This window comes from Blastocystis sp. subtype 4 (assembly GCF_000743755.1).
Source record: "Blastocystis sp. subtype 4 strain WR1 chromosome Unknown seqid_0121, whole genome shotgun sequence".
In the NCBI taxonomy this organism is placed as follows: Eukaryota; class Bigyra; order Opalinata; family Blastocystidae; genus Blastocystis; species Blastocystis sp. subtype 4.
Window position 1 is genome coordinate 1 of NW_014569426.1, and position 14,527 is coordinate 14,527.

The 14,527-nt window shown below is 38.1% G+C and overlaps 6 protein-coding genes across 6 annotated transcripts; 1 reads left to right on the forward strand and 5 right to left on the reverse strand.

The window, feature by feature from the left end:
• Positions 1-3,067: 3,067 nt before the first annotated feature.
• JH06_3243 (hypothetical protein) lies at positions 3,068-3,708 on the reverse strand (the record flags this gene model as incomplete). Its single annotated transcript, XM_014671971.1, has 3 exons — positions 3,068-3,579; positions 3,612-3,655; positions 3,689-3,708. 3 exons carry the CDS (start codon positions 3,706-3,708, stop codon positions 3,068-3,070), a joined length of 576 nt encoding a protein of 191 aa, XP_014527457.1.
• A 1,266-nt stretch (positions 3,709-4,974) lies between these two features.
• JH06_3244 (p-type ATPase) lies at positions 4,975-7,533 on the reverse strand (the record flags this gene model as incomplete). The annotated part of the gene is given in 11 exon segments (XM_014671972.1): positions 4,975-5,286; positions 5,317-5,634; positions 5,665-5,752; positions 5,783-5,888; positions 5,917-6,016; positions 6,092-6,275; positions 6,291-6,716; positions 6,747-6,958; positions 6,991-7,117; positions 7,148-7,234; positions 7,265-7,533. 11 exon segments carry the CDS (start codon positions 7,531-7,533, stop codon positions 4,975-4,977), a joined length of 2,229 nt encoding a protein of 742 aa, XP_014527458.1.
• Positions 7,534-7,793: 260 nt separating this feature from the next.
• JH06_3245 (p-type ATPase) lies at positions 7,794-8,063 on the reverse strand (the record flags this gene model as incomplete). Its single annotated transcript, XM_014671973.1, is given in 3 exon segments — positions 7,794-7,893; positions 7,904-8,006; positions 8,030-8,063. The coding sequence occupies 3 exon segments, from the start codon at positions 8,061-8,063 to the stop codon at positions 7,794-7,796; spliced, it is 237 nt and encodes a 78-aa protein (XP_014527459.1).
• A 261-nt stretch (positions 8,064-8,324) lies between these two features.
• JH06_3246 (60S ribosomal protein L14-like protein) lies at positions 8,325-8,859 on the reverse strand (the record flags this gene model as incomplete). The annotated part of the gene is made up of 5 exons (XM_014671974.1): positions 8,325-8,443; positions 8,479-8,563; positions 8,598-8,645; positions 8,679-8,780; positions 8,806-8,859. 5 exons carry the CDS (start codon positions 8,857-8,859, stop codon positions 8,325-8,327), a joined length of 408 nt encoding a protein of 135 aa, XP_014527460.1.
• Positions 8,860-9,585: 726 nt separating this feature from the next.
• On the reverse strand, positions 9,586-11,374 carry JH06_3247 (RNA-binding protein; the record flags this gene model as incomplete). The annotated part of the gene is made up of 5 exons (XM_014671975.1): positions 9,586-9,777; positions 9,808-9,885; positions 9,918-11,066; positions 11,098-11,221; positions 11,253-11,374. 5 exons carry the CDS (start codon positions 11,372-11,374, stop codon positions 9,586-9,588), a joined length of 1,665 nt encoding a protein of 554 aa, XP_014527461.1.
• Positions 11,375-11,717: 343 nt separating this feature from the next.
• JH06_3248 (macrophage migration inhibitory factor-like protein) lies at positions 11,718-12,093 on the forward strand (the record flags this gene model as incomplete). Its single annotated transcript, XM_014671976.1, has 2 exons — positions 11,718-11,827; positions 11,856-12,093. 2 exons carry the CDS (start codon positions 11,718-11,720, stop codon positions 12,091-12,093), a joined length of 348 nt encoding a protein of 115 aa, XP_014527462.1.
• Between the last annotated feature and the right edge of the window lie 2,434 nt (positions 12,094-14,527).

Sequence of the window (14,527 nt, forward strand, 5' to 3'; positions counted from 1 at the left end):
TCAATACTTCTCCTTCCCATCTCATTCCATCATCATTCAAATCAACAATCTCATTCTCAACCAATTCACTCAAATCCATTTCATTCAATTCTTCTCCTTCCAATCCTTTCAATATTCTCATCGAATGATTCAATACATTCACTATCATCAATTCCACTTCATTCTCTTTTCTATTCCACTTCACTTCTATCACTTCATCTCCTCTCTTCAATACTCCTCTCATGTCACCATTCTCAACATTCATTTTCAACATACTTTTCTTCGCTTCTTTCATAGCTATCTCGTGAAAGCATTGTTTCGCCTTTATTCTCTTCCATTTAGCATTACTCCATGAGAATGATTCTTTGTTGTTGATTGCTACTTGAGTATCATACATTTTTCATAACAAAACAATGAAAGTCTTGACTTATCTGATTCATATCGGGTAATGAATCAGATAAGTCAAGACTTTCATTCGCTAATGCAATCTGATTCTGAATATTAGATTGTGCTTCTTTGTAATATTCGTTCCCATCATATCATTCTTTTCTAAGGATCTCTGTAAGTAATGACACAACGAAAATATCAGTGAGGAAGGAATTGTGGATTCTTAATGCGCTCTCAATAATGCAGATCATTAAAGCATTATAACTACAATAACTCATTGCTATTCACTAACCATCTTCTTTAGTATCAGACAACCCAGAACGCTCCATCCGTACCTTAAGAGTATAGCACTCCACTGTCTGATATCTTGAAGTATTGGTATATCTTGTGTTAGAACCTGTAGATTTGTACTCTTGTAGTATGATAAGGATGACATCTAGAATCAGATTGTTTAGTATTTTTTAAGGTCACGTAAATGCCTATTGCTGTTAATTAATACTTCAGTGTCTATCAAACAAACAAGTCAAACTAATGAAATGAATCCCTTACCTACAAAAGAAGGGATTTGTTGAGCTAAGGCACAACCAACAAGTGTAAAGGTACTTCCAGACGTACCATAACATTTACGACTCCTTCCAAGCAACATAAGTTCGCTTACCGACAGTAATAATTGCCGAGATGTCTTCTCGGGTATTAATAACTGAGTATCTACAATGGCTACTCGTTCATTATTCATTCGAATTCGATTCACTGGAATGTATTGAGTGATATTCGTCTTTACAATCTGAGAATCTGTAGAAAGGAATAGTAACCCTTCTGTTCGTTGTAACAAATGAAATGCATCACAGATTTGTTCACTAGTTAGATACACAGAAGGATCAGGAGTATCACTCAATTTACCACCACAACGCAGATGAACTCCAATAAACGGAGTTGAATCGTAATTTGGAAATATCACGTTCATCGCATTTAATACTTCCTGTTGAGGGAGCAACACTGATTTAAGAACTCTTCCCATTGTTAGTATGGAGAGCTGAGTTGTGCTCAGATTCGCGTTTTCAATCAAAAAACCATGCTGACTCATAAAATGACGAATATTTGGGTTCTCTACCATCCAGCCCACAAAGTTTTGATATCCAGTTACAATACAATATTTCCGCGGGAATAGCCCACTAATTGAATCTTGAAGAATTGCATTGTGGAATAATGCAATTGGCTCTTTCAGAACTCGTGGATCATGTAAATAGAATATAGTTCCTTGATACACACATTGGGCAATCTCTACTCTCCACCTTTCCATTTATTAGTACCTGCATCAGGAAGTTCAATGAACTGGCCTGGAAATAATTCTTTCAGATTCCACAAGCGTTTCCATAACATACTCTTTGATAGGAGAATACGAATGTGGTAGTAGGAGGAGAGAATGTAGATTCCAGCAAAGATCTGGAGTCGGTTACATAATCCCTTGATATTTGGGATCACAAAATAGTGTTCCTCTGGAAAGGATGCATCGATGTTGATTGTCACTGGAAAATCTCCGATTTTCAATAAGCGTTCTCCCAATGTGATTTCCCATGACCACGCGACAATGTTTCCCGCATACAAGAAGGACTTATTTTGTGGAGGCGAATAAGGGACCTCAGATACATAAACCAATCTAATACTATCATTGCTGAATACAGAAACGGGAATATAATCAGTTTCTGGAGAAGATGTAGTAAGCGCAAATTGATACACAAATGAAGCATTCTTCTTGGTTTCAGGATTGTTAAATTTCATAATGAGCCAGTTATGATTCTCTTTGAAGGAAGGAGAGTGATGAGCAACAAAAATGAAAAACAACAGAAATAGTCCAGTCCAAATATCCCTTCCCATTCATCAAATGCAATTTAAGAATGATCAGTCCCTCAATGGCGAAGAGAATGCATAATCACGGGAATTAAAACTATTATTGTAGAATGATATTTCCCAAGTAATACGGGTTGTGAATGTCTGGAGAAGAACTAACAACTCAAAGACTCTCCAATATGGTGAACAAAGATATGGTTGCCATCAGTAGATAGAGTAGCCACGAGTTCGACGTCGAATATATTGGTCAAGAGAATAAGCATCTCAATCATTATCAATTAATCAATCATACGTGAACTAAGTAAGTCTTCGGTACACCAAAATGCATATCTCAACTGAATTCCTTCATTAGGGAGTGTTGGAATATCTAATTCAAATTCAATGACATTCATCACTTTCCAGCATCACTTGACTTATAAACACGAAAACACTCTCTCCTCTTAATAGAGTTAGAGAAGGGAGATCTGATCAATCAGCATCATTATCATTCATACTCCTCATTATCAACTCATTTGACTGAATTGAAATATTATCACCTTCAAGAGCCTCCTTTCCAAGTATGATGGATTGAAGTCGAGGCATATCTCACTCTCATTCATTCAATCATTCATACTCTCAATACTAATTGATTGACAATTAGAGAATGCACAGTCATCCAATTGAATGGATATGATAGAGGGAAGACACTTCAATTCAATGCGTTCATACCACCAGAACGATGCCTTTTTAATGAGAATACTACACAATTGATCACAATTCATTATCACACATTCGCTTCCATTCTTATTCGTCTCATTGAGTTCAAAGCTCCTCTCTCCAATGATCAGAGTTTTCAGTTCATTCAATCCATCAATCACAAATCGAGCACATTTTTCAAACAATCATTTCCAATCTCAACTCTTCGAATTCCTTGCAAACTATCACTATCAAATACACTCAAATCATTTCCATAACCATCTTCAAATAATAGAACACCATGATTACCGCCAACCCACATTCGTTCTCTTACCACTCTCATATTACCTCCATTTTCTAGTCCCTCGTCATCTCTCAACCCATTCTTCCATTCCCCAAAATACACAGGATGTCCATCTACGTATATAGTCCCTTCTCCATGTCGTTGTCCATTCCCAAACATTCCTGTATATACAATGGATTCTCCATCCCTGTCATACTCTGTTCCCTCTCCATTACGAACAAATGCATATCCATTACGAACATACCCTCCTTTGTAACTTCGATTACCTATATTATCATATTCAGTCATCTCATTTCCTTTTATCTCGCGAACAATTTGTTCCACCACACCATTCTTGAACAAGTATTCGCGATTCACTTTTCCATCACTAATCTCATACCATAAACCTCTCTAACTATAGCTTCGTTATCGAAACCACTCCCTATCACCTGTCCACTCTCATTCAACTCATCATACCGTTCCCTCAGTATATAATTCTTCCTCAATCTTAAACACATTCTCCCTTCTTCATTCATTTCAATCACATCACCTTCCGGAATATCATTTACAAATTCCAGTACCCAGCGAACTCCATTTCCTTGTCTTATCAATCCTTTCCCTTCCTTCTGTTCTGCATATTCACTTCCATTTTGCAACATAGATGCATGTTCCCCAAGTGAATTACTGCTTCTTCTCCATTTAGTTCGATTCTATCAGTGATTGAATCATCTACAATTTCAGGTGAGTATTTAAATCCATTCAAATTAATAATTGATGCCATTTCAGTATAAGCACTTCGACCATCTATCACAATTTGTTAACTGATCATTAACAATAATAGTGGCTATTTCAGTTTCTACCACTATTCTTATCATTATTATAGTCATATGGGAATAACATATTGTAGAAGTAATTAAAGGTTGAGCGATGAACTGCTAGTTCCATAGCTGTTATCAAGTTCTAAATGGACAACTGATAAAGAATTGACTGAATGACAAATGATTATCAAATACCCATTCCCTGATAATAGAATCTGAACCCTATTCACATATGATATGCACTCTGACTCTGTTAAGAAGATTGTGGATTCTCAACAAACAAATTCAATGATTCTTCATACCTCTATTACTATTCATAAAATTACCTAATCATTGATACTAAGACCGATTTCCAAAGACTGCAAAGACTGCAAAACACAAAACACATAAGGAAATAACGATGACCTTACCAAACCAATACAATCCTTGACTCATTGCATAACTATCCATCATTGTTCTAATTAATACTCACTTCAACGACATATAAGGAACCATTCCTCCTGTTATTCCTGTATTCGACTGTAGCCAAGCTAAACCAAACAGAAGAAGATGTAATGCAGCAATGAGTACTACATAAAGAACAGTGATATTCGGAATCAGCAATAGAAGCATGACATCTTGAAGACCATAAATACAATAGAACACACTGTGTGATATGAAATCGCGATCATCACTACCAACGAAATTAAGAAAGAGCCATTCCATTAAGAATCCCTGAACTGTTGCTAATAGAATATAATAGACAAAATATGAGATAGAATATGCATTTGTATGATGCTTATTATCACTGTGATTGTAATAGCGATAAATGGATGGATTATTCAATAATTGTTCATCTGAATAGATTCGCTTAGTTACAAGAGAAGCAATTGGAAGCTAAAATCAACGATATACTGAATCCTTACAAAGATTGCTATAGAATAGTAAGTAAGATAATATGAATTGAATTGTGAAGCTCCACTAAAGAGTGAATAAAAACTGTAACTAAAGAGTAATCAATACAGAGGAGACAAACATGCATTGACATGCACAAAGAACAACACTTTTATATAGACTATAGAATGTTATTGTCCAGCTACGACTAAAATTATTCACTCCATGAACAGTAAGTAAGCGATGCAGGTAGTGATAGTGAGTAATGGTAAAATCTGCTGCACGAGATGCTTGCATACCTTCTTTACCTACCAATCCAATGCCAACAGAACTGCATTGAATCATCGACACATCATTGCCACCATCACCTACAGCCATTACAGTCTGATGTGTAGTATGCTTCACAGCATCCACAATTTCAGCCTGATAATGAATACATACTCATTGTCATACTTTCTGACGTGGAGTCACACGACAACATAATACACTCTTGCACAGACACAAACATTCGAATAGTTCTTTATATGATACATCTTTCATTCCCTTCAATTGGGATAACAGATATCCTGATAACACCACTACTAACGAATCGGCATTCCCTAATTGAATTCGAGAGATACACTGTTTCACACTCTCTGTTGCATTCTCTTCTGGAAGCATAATCAGTTCATCCTTCGTATCAATGAGACCACAAGCACGCGACACGTTGATGGCAGTAATCATCTGATCTCCAGTAACCAACCACTGATGGATTCCACATTCATGGAAATACTAACTATTCATGGAATAACAAAACCCAACCTGAATTGTCTCCTTTACATTCTCTTGCAGTCGATCTTCGATTCCACTTACTCCCAGTAAACTCACCTCCCGTTCAATTTGAGACATTCTACTAGTTACTGGATCAAGAATCACTTACGCAGCTGTGACCGCATCATCACGATCTTTGAGTTGAATTTCTGCAGCATGCATTGTTGCCGCCAAATCTTCCCACTCATTATCGGTGAGCTGGCGATAAGCCATTACTAGTGTTCGATATCTGAATGATAGAACGATAAGAATTGTACCCTTGAGCAGCACATTCATCATGAGCTTGTCTAACGGAGCTCATATCAGAACTGTTAGAAAGAGGAAGGATAGAATCATCAGCACCCTACACATGAATGAATATAATAAATCCTTCTTTTAGGAATACAAATATCGACCCATTTTTAACATTCTTAACAACTATAGACATTCGCTTTCTCTCACTGGTGAATGGGTTCAATTGAAGGACCTCCCATTCCTCCTCCTCCTTATCACATACGCGAACAATCACCTTGTGATCATCTCGATGAAGAACACAACTTCCGAGTTGAATACAACCCATAAGAAGTGCTGTTTCATCAGGATTATCAGATTTGATGGTGTTACTAAGAATGAAACACGAATTGCAAAGAAGAATGCATCGTTGGAACAGTTCAAATTGGCTTGAATTTTTGGAAGTGTCAAAGTCTGGATGAATTATGGAAGGTGAATACTGGTAAGTGTCTGGATTCCGAGATTGAATTGAGATATGCGTTGAATAACACCATAATTCTCTGAGGACAAGCTCATTGCGAGTAATCGTTCCTGTCTTGTCATTAAGGATATATCGAACACTGCCCAGAGTCTCACAGAGAGAAGTACTGTTACAATGAATGCCATGAATAGGAGGAGGAACAGTAGTATCAGTGTCTTTCACAGCCACCATAACCTCATTATCAATACCACTAGTAACAGGATCTGTTACAGCATCACTAGTACCATTCATCAGAGTACCACTTGACACAGTCATGTCACTCTTCATAGTAACACTTCTAGTCTGTTCCACACTATTGTTCATCACTCCTCATCACTCCAACAAATGTTCATCTGAATGAATAAACAGTGTATAGATCAATTTGATCAGTTCCAATGTCACTTTAAGAGTTGAAGGCACCATTGCCACGTTGAGTAACAAAAACCGTAATGGAATGATCAGTCCAAAATTACTCAAGTTTCTCTCCAAATACCAACGTTCTGCCTTTCGATTCAACACGTAACCGAATGGTGACAGAATGACCATTAGAAGAATCTATGCGAATTATGACCACTGAACATACAAACTTGAAGAATCACAACAACAACTGTGAAAGTACTCGTCATACGATCAGAAACAGAGAGTTTCAAAATAGGCTTGTTTTTGTTCTGACCAAACTTCGTCTGATTTCCAGTATACACAACAGCACCATAACTAGGAATCAACCTGATCCTGGAATTTCACATATATTTGGTATTCTGCAGATGCGTTACCTGAAGAAGAAGATTAGATGAACTAAGTCCAATTTCTTGCTTTCCATTCAATGTCAACCTGATCATTAATTCTCCTATCAAACCCTACTTTCCATCAAATCGATAAATATGTGCATCCGGATTTCCACAATCAATCTCAATTTCTACAGTATTCAAATTTTTCTGAATCTGCTCCTGTGAATCGGATTGCAAAGATTCTCGCAACACTTCAGGGACTTTTCGAAGCTTCAGATTGGCTTCTCCATCAATATTGGATGTTTGAATGTAAGAGTGACCATTACTGTCACTTGAACACAATAAGACCAAATCGCATGGAATTTCTTCATTTTCTTCTACGTGGAATGAAGAAAACTTCATTCCAGAATGATAAGGATATGTATACAATATCTCCAACGCGAATGTCTTGGGATTGAATTTCAACTAACAAATCTCCGCGCAACACACGCACTATTCTTCGGTTTGCTTTCTAAGACGTTAATTCATAATCGATTCACAACCAAATCAATTCGATATCGATTAATATCTTCTACGGCCTCACGAATACCTGTGAGGGTGAAAATGAAAATAATCGGAATCCAAGTCGTCAGCGGGTTGTAGGCGGAGATAATCGGAAACAACTAGCGAATGACTTTCCAATTCCAAATCTCACTTCTAAGCAAGCTTCTAACACAAAATATGCATTTAAAGGTTGTCTGAATCATAGTAAGACGACAACACCTACATCAACTGTTCAAAAAGATTCACAAAAATGAAGGACCACCATCGGTACTTTGTGTTCCTTACGGTATTCGTACCAAAACCATGATTCACATGATTCACACGAATATGACCTAAAAAAACTCATTAGAAAGACAAAACGAGTTACGGAATGACCCTTTCCCTTCCATTCACTTTCCACTCAGAATGATTATGCCGAAACAAATCGAACTTGAAAATGAATCTTCATGAACAGAATGGAGTAAGAATGGTATCTGGCATATTCGCATCATCCGCACACTCTCTGATCTCCCATTTCAGATACGCGTCCTGAAGGATGATAAGAAGAAACATCCTCCATTCTAAAAATGCACATTATACAGAAAGTTCAAACTGGTGCATTCCAACAAACAGTCCTATCTCTCAATTCGTTTGCCTTATCCATAGAAAGATTAGTTCTTCTTAACAGCTCTGGCCTTGAAACGGCAGAAATCAGTCATGGAGGCCTTCTTAGCACGAGTCGCCAGCTTCTTAGCCCAAGCAGTCTCGTTCCACTTATTCTCAATAGAGGCTACAAATGATCAATTTTCAGATTCAAACGCCTACCATCCTTGAAAGCAGCAGCCACAGCTTCAGTCTTAGCAGCACGCTCCAGAGGAGTCACGAAATCAGTAAGGTAGAGACGAGCAACCTATGGAAATGAAATTCACCAGTAAAACACCTACAGAAATCTGCTGTCTCTTTACACCAGTGGAAGGTCCATCAATAAGCACCTACAGCATTACCAAACGTATCTAACCACAAACTCTCTTGCCGTCGATGATGTCAACGATAATGCAGAGCTTTCCAAAATCAGGTCCGTAGTTGATATAGGCAACACGTCCGACCTCAACAAAACGAGTGAACACCTAAAAAGAGAATAAGAACAAGTACAGCTAGAAATCCAGAGAACCACCAATTCCCCATCCAAATTCCCTCCAATGCCATCAACAAGGTATTACAACTTACCATAATGAATCAATATGAAAGAACAAACGAATTCTGAATGTGTTTGGAGAAAAGGGGTGTTGGGATTCTGCAACCGCAATTGTGGTCCCAGAAGTGGTTCATTTTGGGACCTTTGATTTCCCATAATACTGATATTCAAAACAAACAGAAAGAACTCACAACATTACATAGACAAAGTCATTTCGTCAACAAGTGTAAGAATATGTTGGCCCCCAGTACTTTTCTTCAAGTTGACGTAATACAACATAACGGTATTTAATAATCGTCGTTTGTTCTCAGGACTACAGATTCTCAACATAGTCTGAATCACATAGTTGGAATACTACAGATTAATGTTCCAAATATCCTCTTACACTATTATGCAACAGCGTAGAGAATACAGAAGAATGGATAACTTCATTGACCATCCTCGTACACATATCTTCATCAGCATAAGCGAACAATTTCTCAATTACATTACTACTAAACTTTTGGCACATTAATAATGGTATATTACCAAACGTACATTCAGCAAGAGAGTTGGCGTCATGTCGGCTTCCATGTTCCATTACATACTGGATAACATAATTACCGAAAGGATTCTGCATAAGAGTGAGAGCATTGTCCATAATCTTCTCGACAAGACGCAAATGATAGTGAGGGGGTGCATGAGAGAAACAGTACTGAATAACAGAACAACCATGACGATGTGTTGCAATCTTGGAATTAACCAATTATGCATCCTACCTCAATTGCACTCTCAATAATTTCTTCATAAATCCCTGCACAATAGAATTCGGGGAAGTAGTACAAGCAACGATGAATAACATGGTTCCCTGTAACATGGGAAGCAAGACTAGCGACTCGACCTTGAAGAGCAGAGACAACACTTGTCCAATGAGTCGGAATGGAACAGTACTATGTGAAAAAAGAATTAATGAAACTTACAGGGATAAGGTTTTGAACACTACGTGTTCCGTGCGTCCTAAAACCAGCTAGTGCAAGTGAACCATGTACACGCTTCAACTATGGATTATCAAGAACCTCTCATTACTCACAAGATCAGTTATCAAAGATACATCTAATGACTTGACAAGGGCTTGGAATAAATAATTTCCACAGCGATCAACCATCAGCTCATTCAAATGACTCTTCAGCTTTGAGTACATGTCTTCAACCACACTCGGAGAAGCATCCTTCAGAATATTTTGCAGAGCACGACATCCACTGTAAGTGAATGCCATTCTCAATATAGATCCACGAATTAAGGAATAATCTGCTGCGGTAGACTCAGATTGGCTACCAGTAGACCCATTATTACGCATAGGCGTATTATGAGTGACGGTATGGTTCCCATCATTACTTTGTCTGAATGATCGATGATTCGATGTGCGAGTGGTGTGATGGGAGGAGCGAGGAGAAGAATACTGATCGAAGTGAGGATGAGCTCGTGTATCTGACTCCGTCGTTGCCTGATTGTTGGAAGGTGGCTCCATCATTGGCTGAGTGTTGAAAACTTGTCTCATCATTGGCTGGGTGTTAAAAACTTGTCCCATCGTTGCCTGAGTATTGAAAACTGGCTCCATCATTGGCTGGGTGTTAAAAACTGGTTCCATCGTTGGCTGAGTGTTGGAAGCTTGTTCCATTGTTGGCTGAGTATTGAAAACTGATTCCATCATTGCCTGGGTGTTGGGAATTCGTCTCATCATTGGCTGAATGTTGGAAGCAGGCTCCATCATTGGCTGAGTGTTGAAAACTGGCTCCATCATTGGCTGAGTGCTGAAAACTCGTCTCATCATTGGCTGAGTGTTCGAAACTGGCTCCATCATTATCTGGGTGTTGGAAACTTGTCCTATCATTGGCTGAGTGTTGACAACTGACTCTGTTACCTGAGTATTGGAAATTGACATGTTTCGATTAGCAAAGGATGGTTCAACTTCTAACTCTGAAGATGGATTCACTCTATAGAACCAACGATGACTAAGAGGATAACTGGGAGCATAGTTGGGAGGAGCATTACTAGGAGCATTATTGGGAGGTACATAATTAGAAGGAGCATTAGGAGGAACATAACTGGAAGGAGGATTAGGCGTAACAAAAATCGGAGGAGGACAATCATAAGAACTATCAAAAGGATAATCAAAAGGATCAAAAAGCTCAGAAGGATAATCAGTCATAAAGAAATGAGGGTAAACATATGGATAATACTAGCACTAAAGAATATCAAAGCAAGTATACATTATCATTGTACCCAGTTTGTTGCATTGGTACAAATGAAAACTGACTCCAGTATTCTTCACTTCTCAACCCAGAAGGATGCTCAGCCATAAAAGACGAAGGAGGAGCTTCCTCATGACCGTATCTGTGGATGAGAGAGAAACGATTCAGCCAACCCTCTAGCGTCATATCCAGGATCTTGACCAGTACTTTCCGTGGGGTGTGGTATTGGATTGTCCGAAACTCCGTTATCATTCCAGTCTACAAAAGCACCATAGAATAACCTCCTACCTTGCATGTTGGTTTGCTTCACAGATTTCCAGTTTAAATCAGAAGCAAAGGGTTAAGATGATAACCACAAAAAGAAACTGGAGAACCTTGTCAACATGATCAGTGGTATGAATTATCAAGGAAATGTAAAACTATATAACCGCATCTCGTAGAAATCTCCATTCTCGTAATTAGAGCACACCATACTGCGACTAGTCCCAAGAATAGAGTTTAGGAATCTAAAATGACGATTGGCATGTAGATGAGTAAATAGTAGTCACCTTAAAACCTTATAATCGACATATTTTTTGTCAACACACACTTAAGAATAGGACTTCCAACTCCATACATCCTTTATATTAGTAAGAGCAATGCCTTGTTTCCGTGTATTTACAAATGTTGATGTCGATAGGGAAACACAAGTTGCCTTTTTAAAGGCTGTTTCCTCAATGTTGGCTAAGGAGCTTCGAAAGCCTGAAAGGTATGAATATTGTAGATTAAACAAGTAGTTATGTGACAGTGTGTATCGTTCCTGGACAGACAATGCTCTGGGGAGGAAATGATGTTCCTTGTGCACAAGCGTACCTCATGAGCCTTGGAGGATTGGGAACGGAGGTTAACAGCAAGATTTCTTCCAAATTGGCTGAGCTTCTTAAGAAGCACTTGAAGATCACTTCGGACCACTACTATCTTCATTTTGTAGATGCTGAGGGATACATGATTGGATATGATGGTGATACGTTCTAATTATTCTTTGTTGCGATCAAACAGGTCAATTAGTAATACTTTGAAAACCATTCTTCTTTATAACAAATGGGACACAGAGCGGAGTAGACTAAAACAAGATTCTCTCCAAAATAGTACTTTTGAACTGCTTTTCACTAATTGTAGCACCCGTTCATTTTCTAGTTTGATCATATAGATTATAGAATCGACGAAAAAACTAGGAATGACAGATTCATAGCAATCGCACTTATTGCTTGGATGAAGCGTTGCGGTTGAATCTCTTCGAACTTGCATTGTCATCTGAATTGTTCATTCAACCCATTCTTATACAATCACAGGGATCCGAAATGTACGTGCAATCCAGCGAAGCTGCTGGAGAATATGAGACATCATTACCCGTCCATGAAGATAATCTTGAATCATCAATGGTTGGAAGAAGGGAGTCATACTGTCAATCACCACACAACCCCAGCATTCGCTTTCGAACTTCTATAATTCAATGTTCTTTATAGTAGATACGGATTGGAACTTCTCCAGAATATCATATAATTCGTATGCATCAAAACTATTCTCGATGTACAACAGAGACAACGAAGAATCAATATCAGCTCCGAGAGAAGTAAGAATTTCAATGATTCGATCGATGACAAGATTGCATCCGCTGTTGATATACAAGCAGGGTTTCTTTTGTGATAGGCACTGACAAACAATGGACATTGTGAATTGGGTCTTTCCGATTCCTGGATATCCAGATACCACTGTTACGTCATGTTTGAGCACCGAATCGCCAAGAACCGAATCCAGTCTAGAGTGAATTAGATAGAAAGAACTAACACTGGATCGTTCAATATGATTGAAGGACTGGTTGTTTCGTCACGAATGAGAGAAATCAGTGTCTTCGCATCATTCTTACAAAGCGAAAAGATAGAAGAATTTATAGAATCAACTTCCTTCAAGATTATCCAAAACAACAATACTTCACCAATGGTGACAAACGAGTCTGTTTGACCATATCTGATTTGTTTATAGCAACAATATCTACAACTATATATCAAATGAAACATGAAACAGAACCAGTGTTGATTGTTGGATACGTTGTTTGAAGCCGACATTTTATCGGTGATGTCAACAGTTCACTCTGCTCAAGATTCCACATATTCCAAAAGAACAGAAACAAATTGTGATTATCAGTAAGTCCTAATTTTTTTGATTTGGTATGGAAAGGATAGAAGAGCCTGAAGAAGAGTCTTTTTCGCTTCAGGATGGAATTTTGGTGGAGATGTGCTGTTTTGTGAAACAATTCTATCCTCATGTATTATTGGAGAGTGAAATAGCATTAGTGGACTCTATCCTCCAATTGGAACCGGACTCACGAAAGATGCTTTTTGCTCTGTAAATACAAATAGTATTTGTAACCTTTAGATCAAAACGGAAGCGGAGGTACTTTTTCCCGTCTTCATGTCATATGAAGCTTACCGATTTAGAGGAGGTATGAATATGGATGAATTATATTGTCAGACAGTTGCAAATCTTTGGCAGGCAGGATATTTGATTTCTTGCCAAGAGTCAGATGCATTTCGTTTGTTGTCTGAAATCTCTGTTAATGACCTTCGAATCATAATTCAGGCTCTTGGTATGGATTCTATTGTTACAGGAAAGTGAGACTAACAGGCAAGTTTAATCAACAGAGATTACTCTTCCAAGAAGTCGATTCTGGATTTTTTTCAATTTGTAAAACGATCTTCCTTCACATTATCAGCGAATTCTCTGGAGAGGCGAATCTTGAATGTCATCAGCATGATGCTTGAAGAACCCTTACAATTAAACACAGATGTACAACTTCTGTTGAAACGGATTCAACTCCTCTTCTCGCCATGTTCATCGTACTAGTATTTACACAAGATGATACAAAGAGATTCTGCGATTACTTTAGCAACTCTCGGGAAAGTAGAATTCCCCATTTATTCGTTATATCCGTCGTATCCATTTTTTCCCTCACGTCATTCGTTTCATGTCTTTGAGTTGATTCGTTATCTTTCTCTCCTGCTAGAGCACTCCTATCTCAATACTCTTACACCAGCAGGACTTCATCAAATCACATCTTGTTGTTGCAACTTCCTTCAGATACTGTGGAGCCACGAACCTGATTCTGTTCGGTCAACTATTCCTTCTCTGGACTATTATCAACAAATGTGTGTATTATCCGAATTGGCACCAGAGCAGTCAAATGAGGTCAAATCCATAGATAGAATTCTCACACAACTCTTGAAACTATTTGAAAAACAAGAGAGTGAGACTGGGGAGATACCAAAAGAACCATCATTTTTGGTCAATGTGCCGACAGATCCATTTGATCGAGCGATGTATATTCAACTTTGTCAGATCATATCTGTGATTGAGATGGATTCTGAATCAATTCGAACTATTCGTTTGTATACAAGTAACAAGCAAAGAG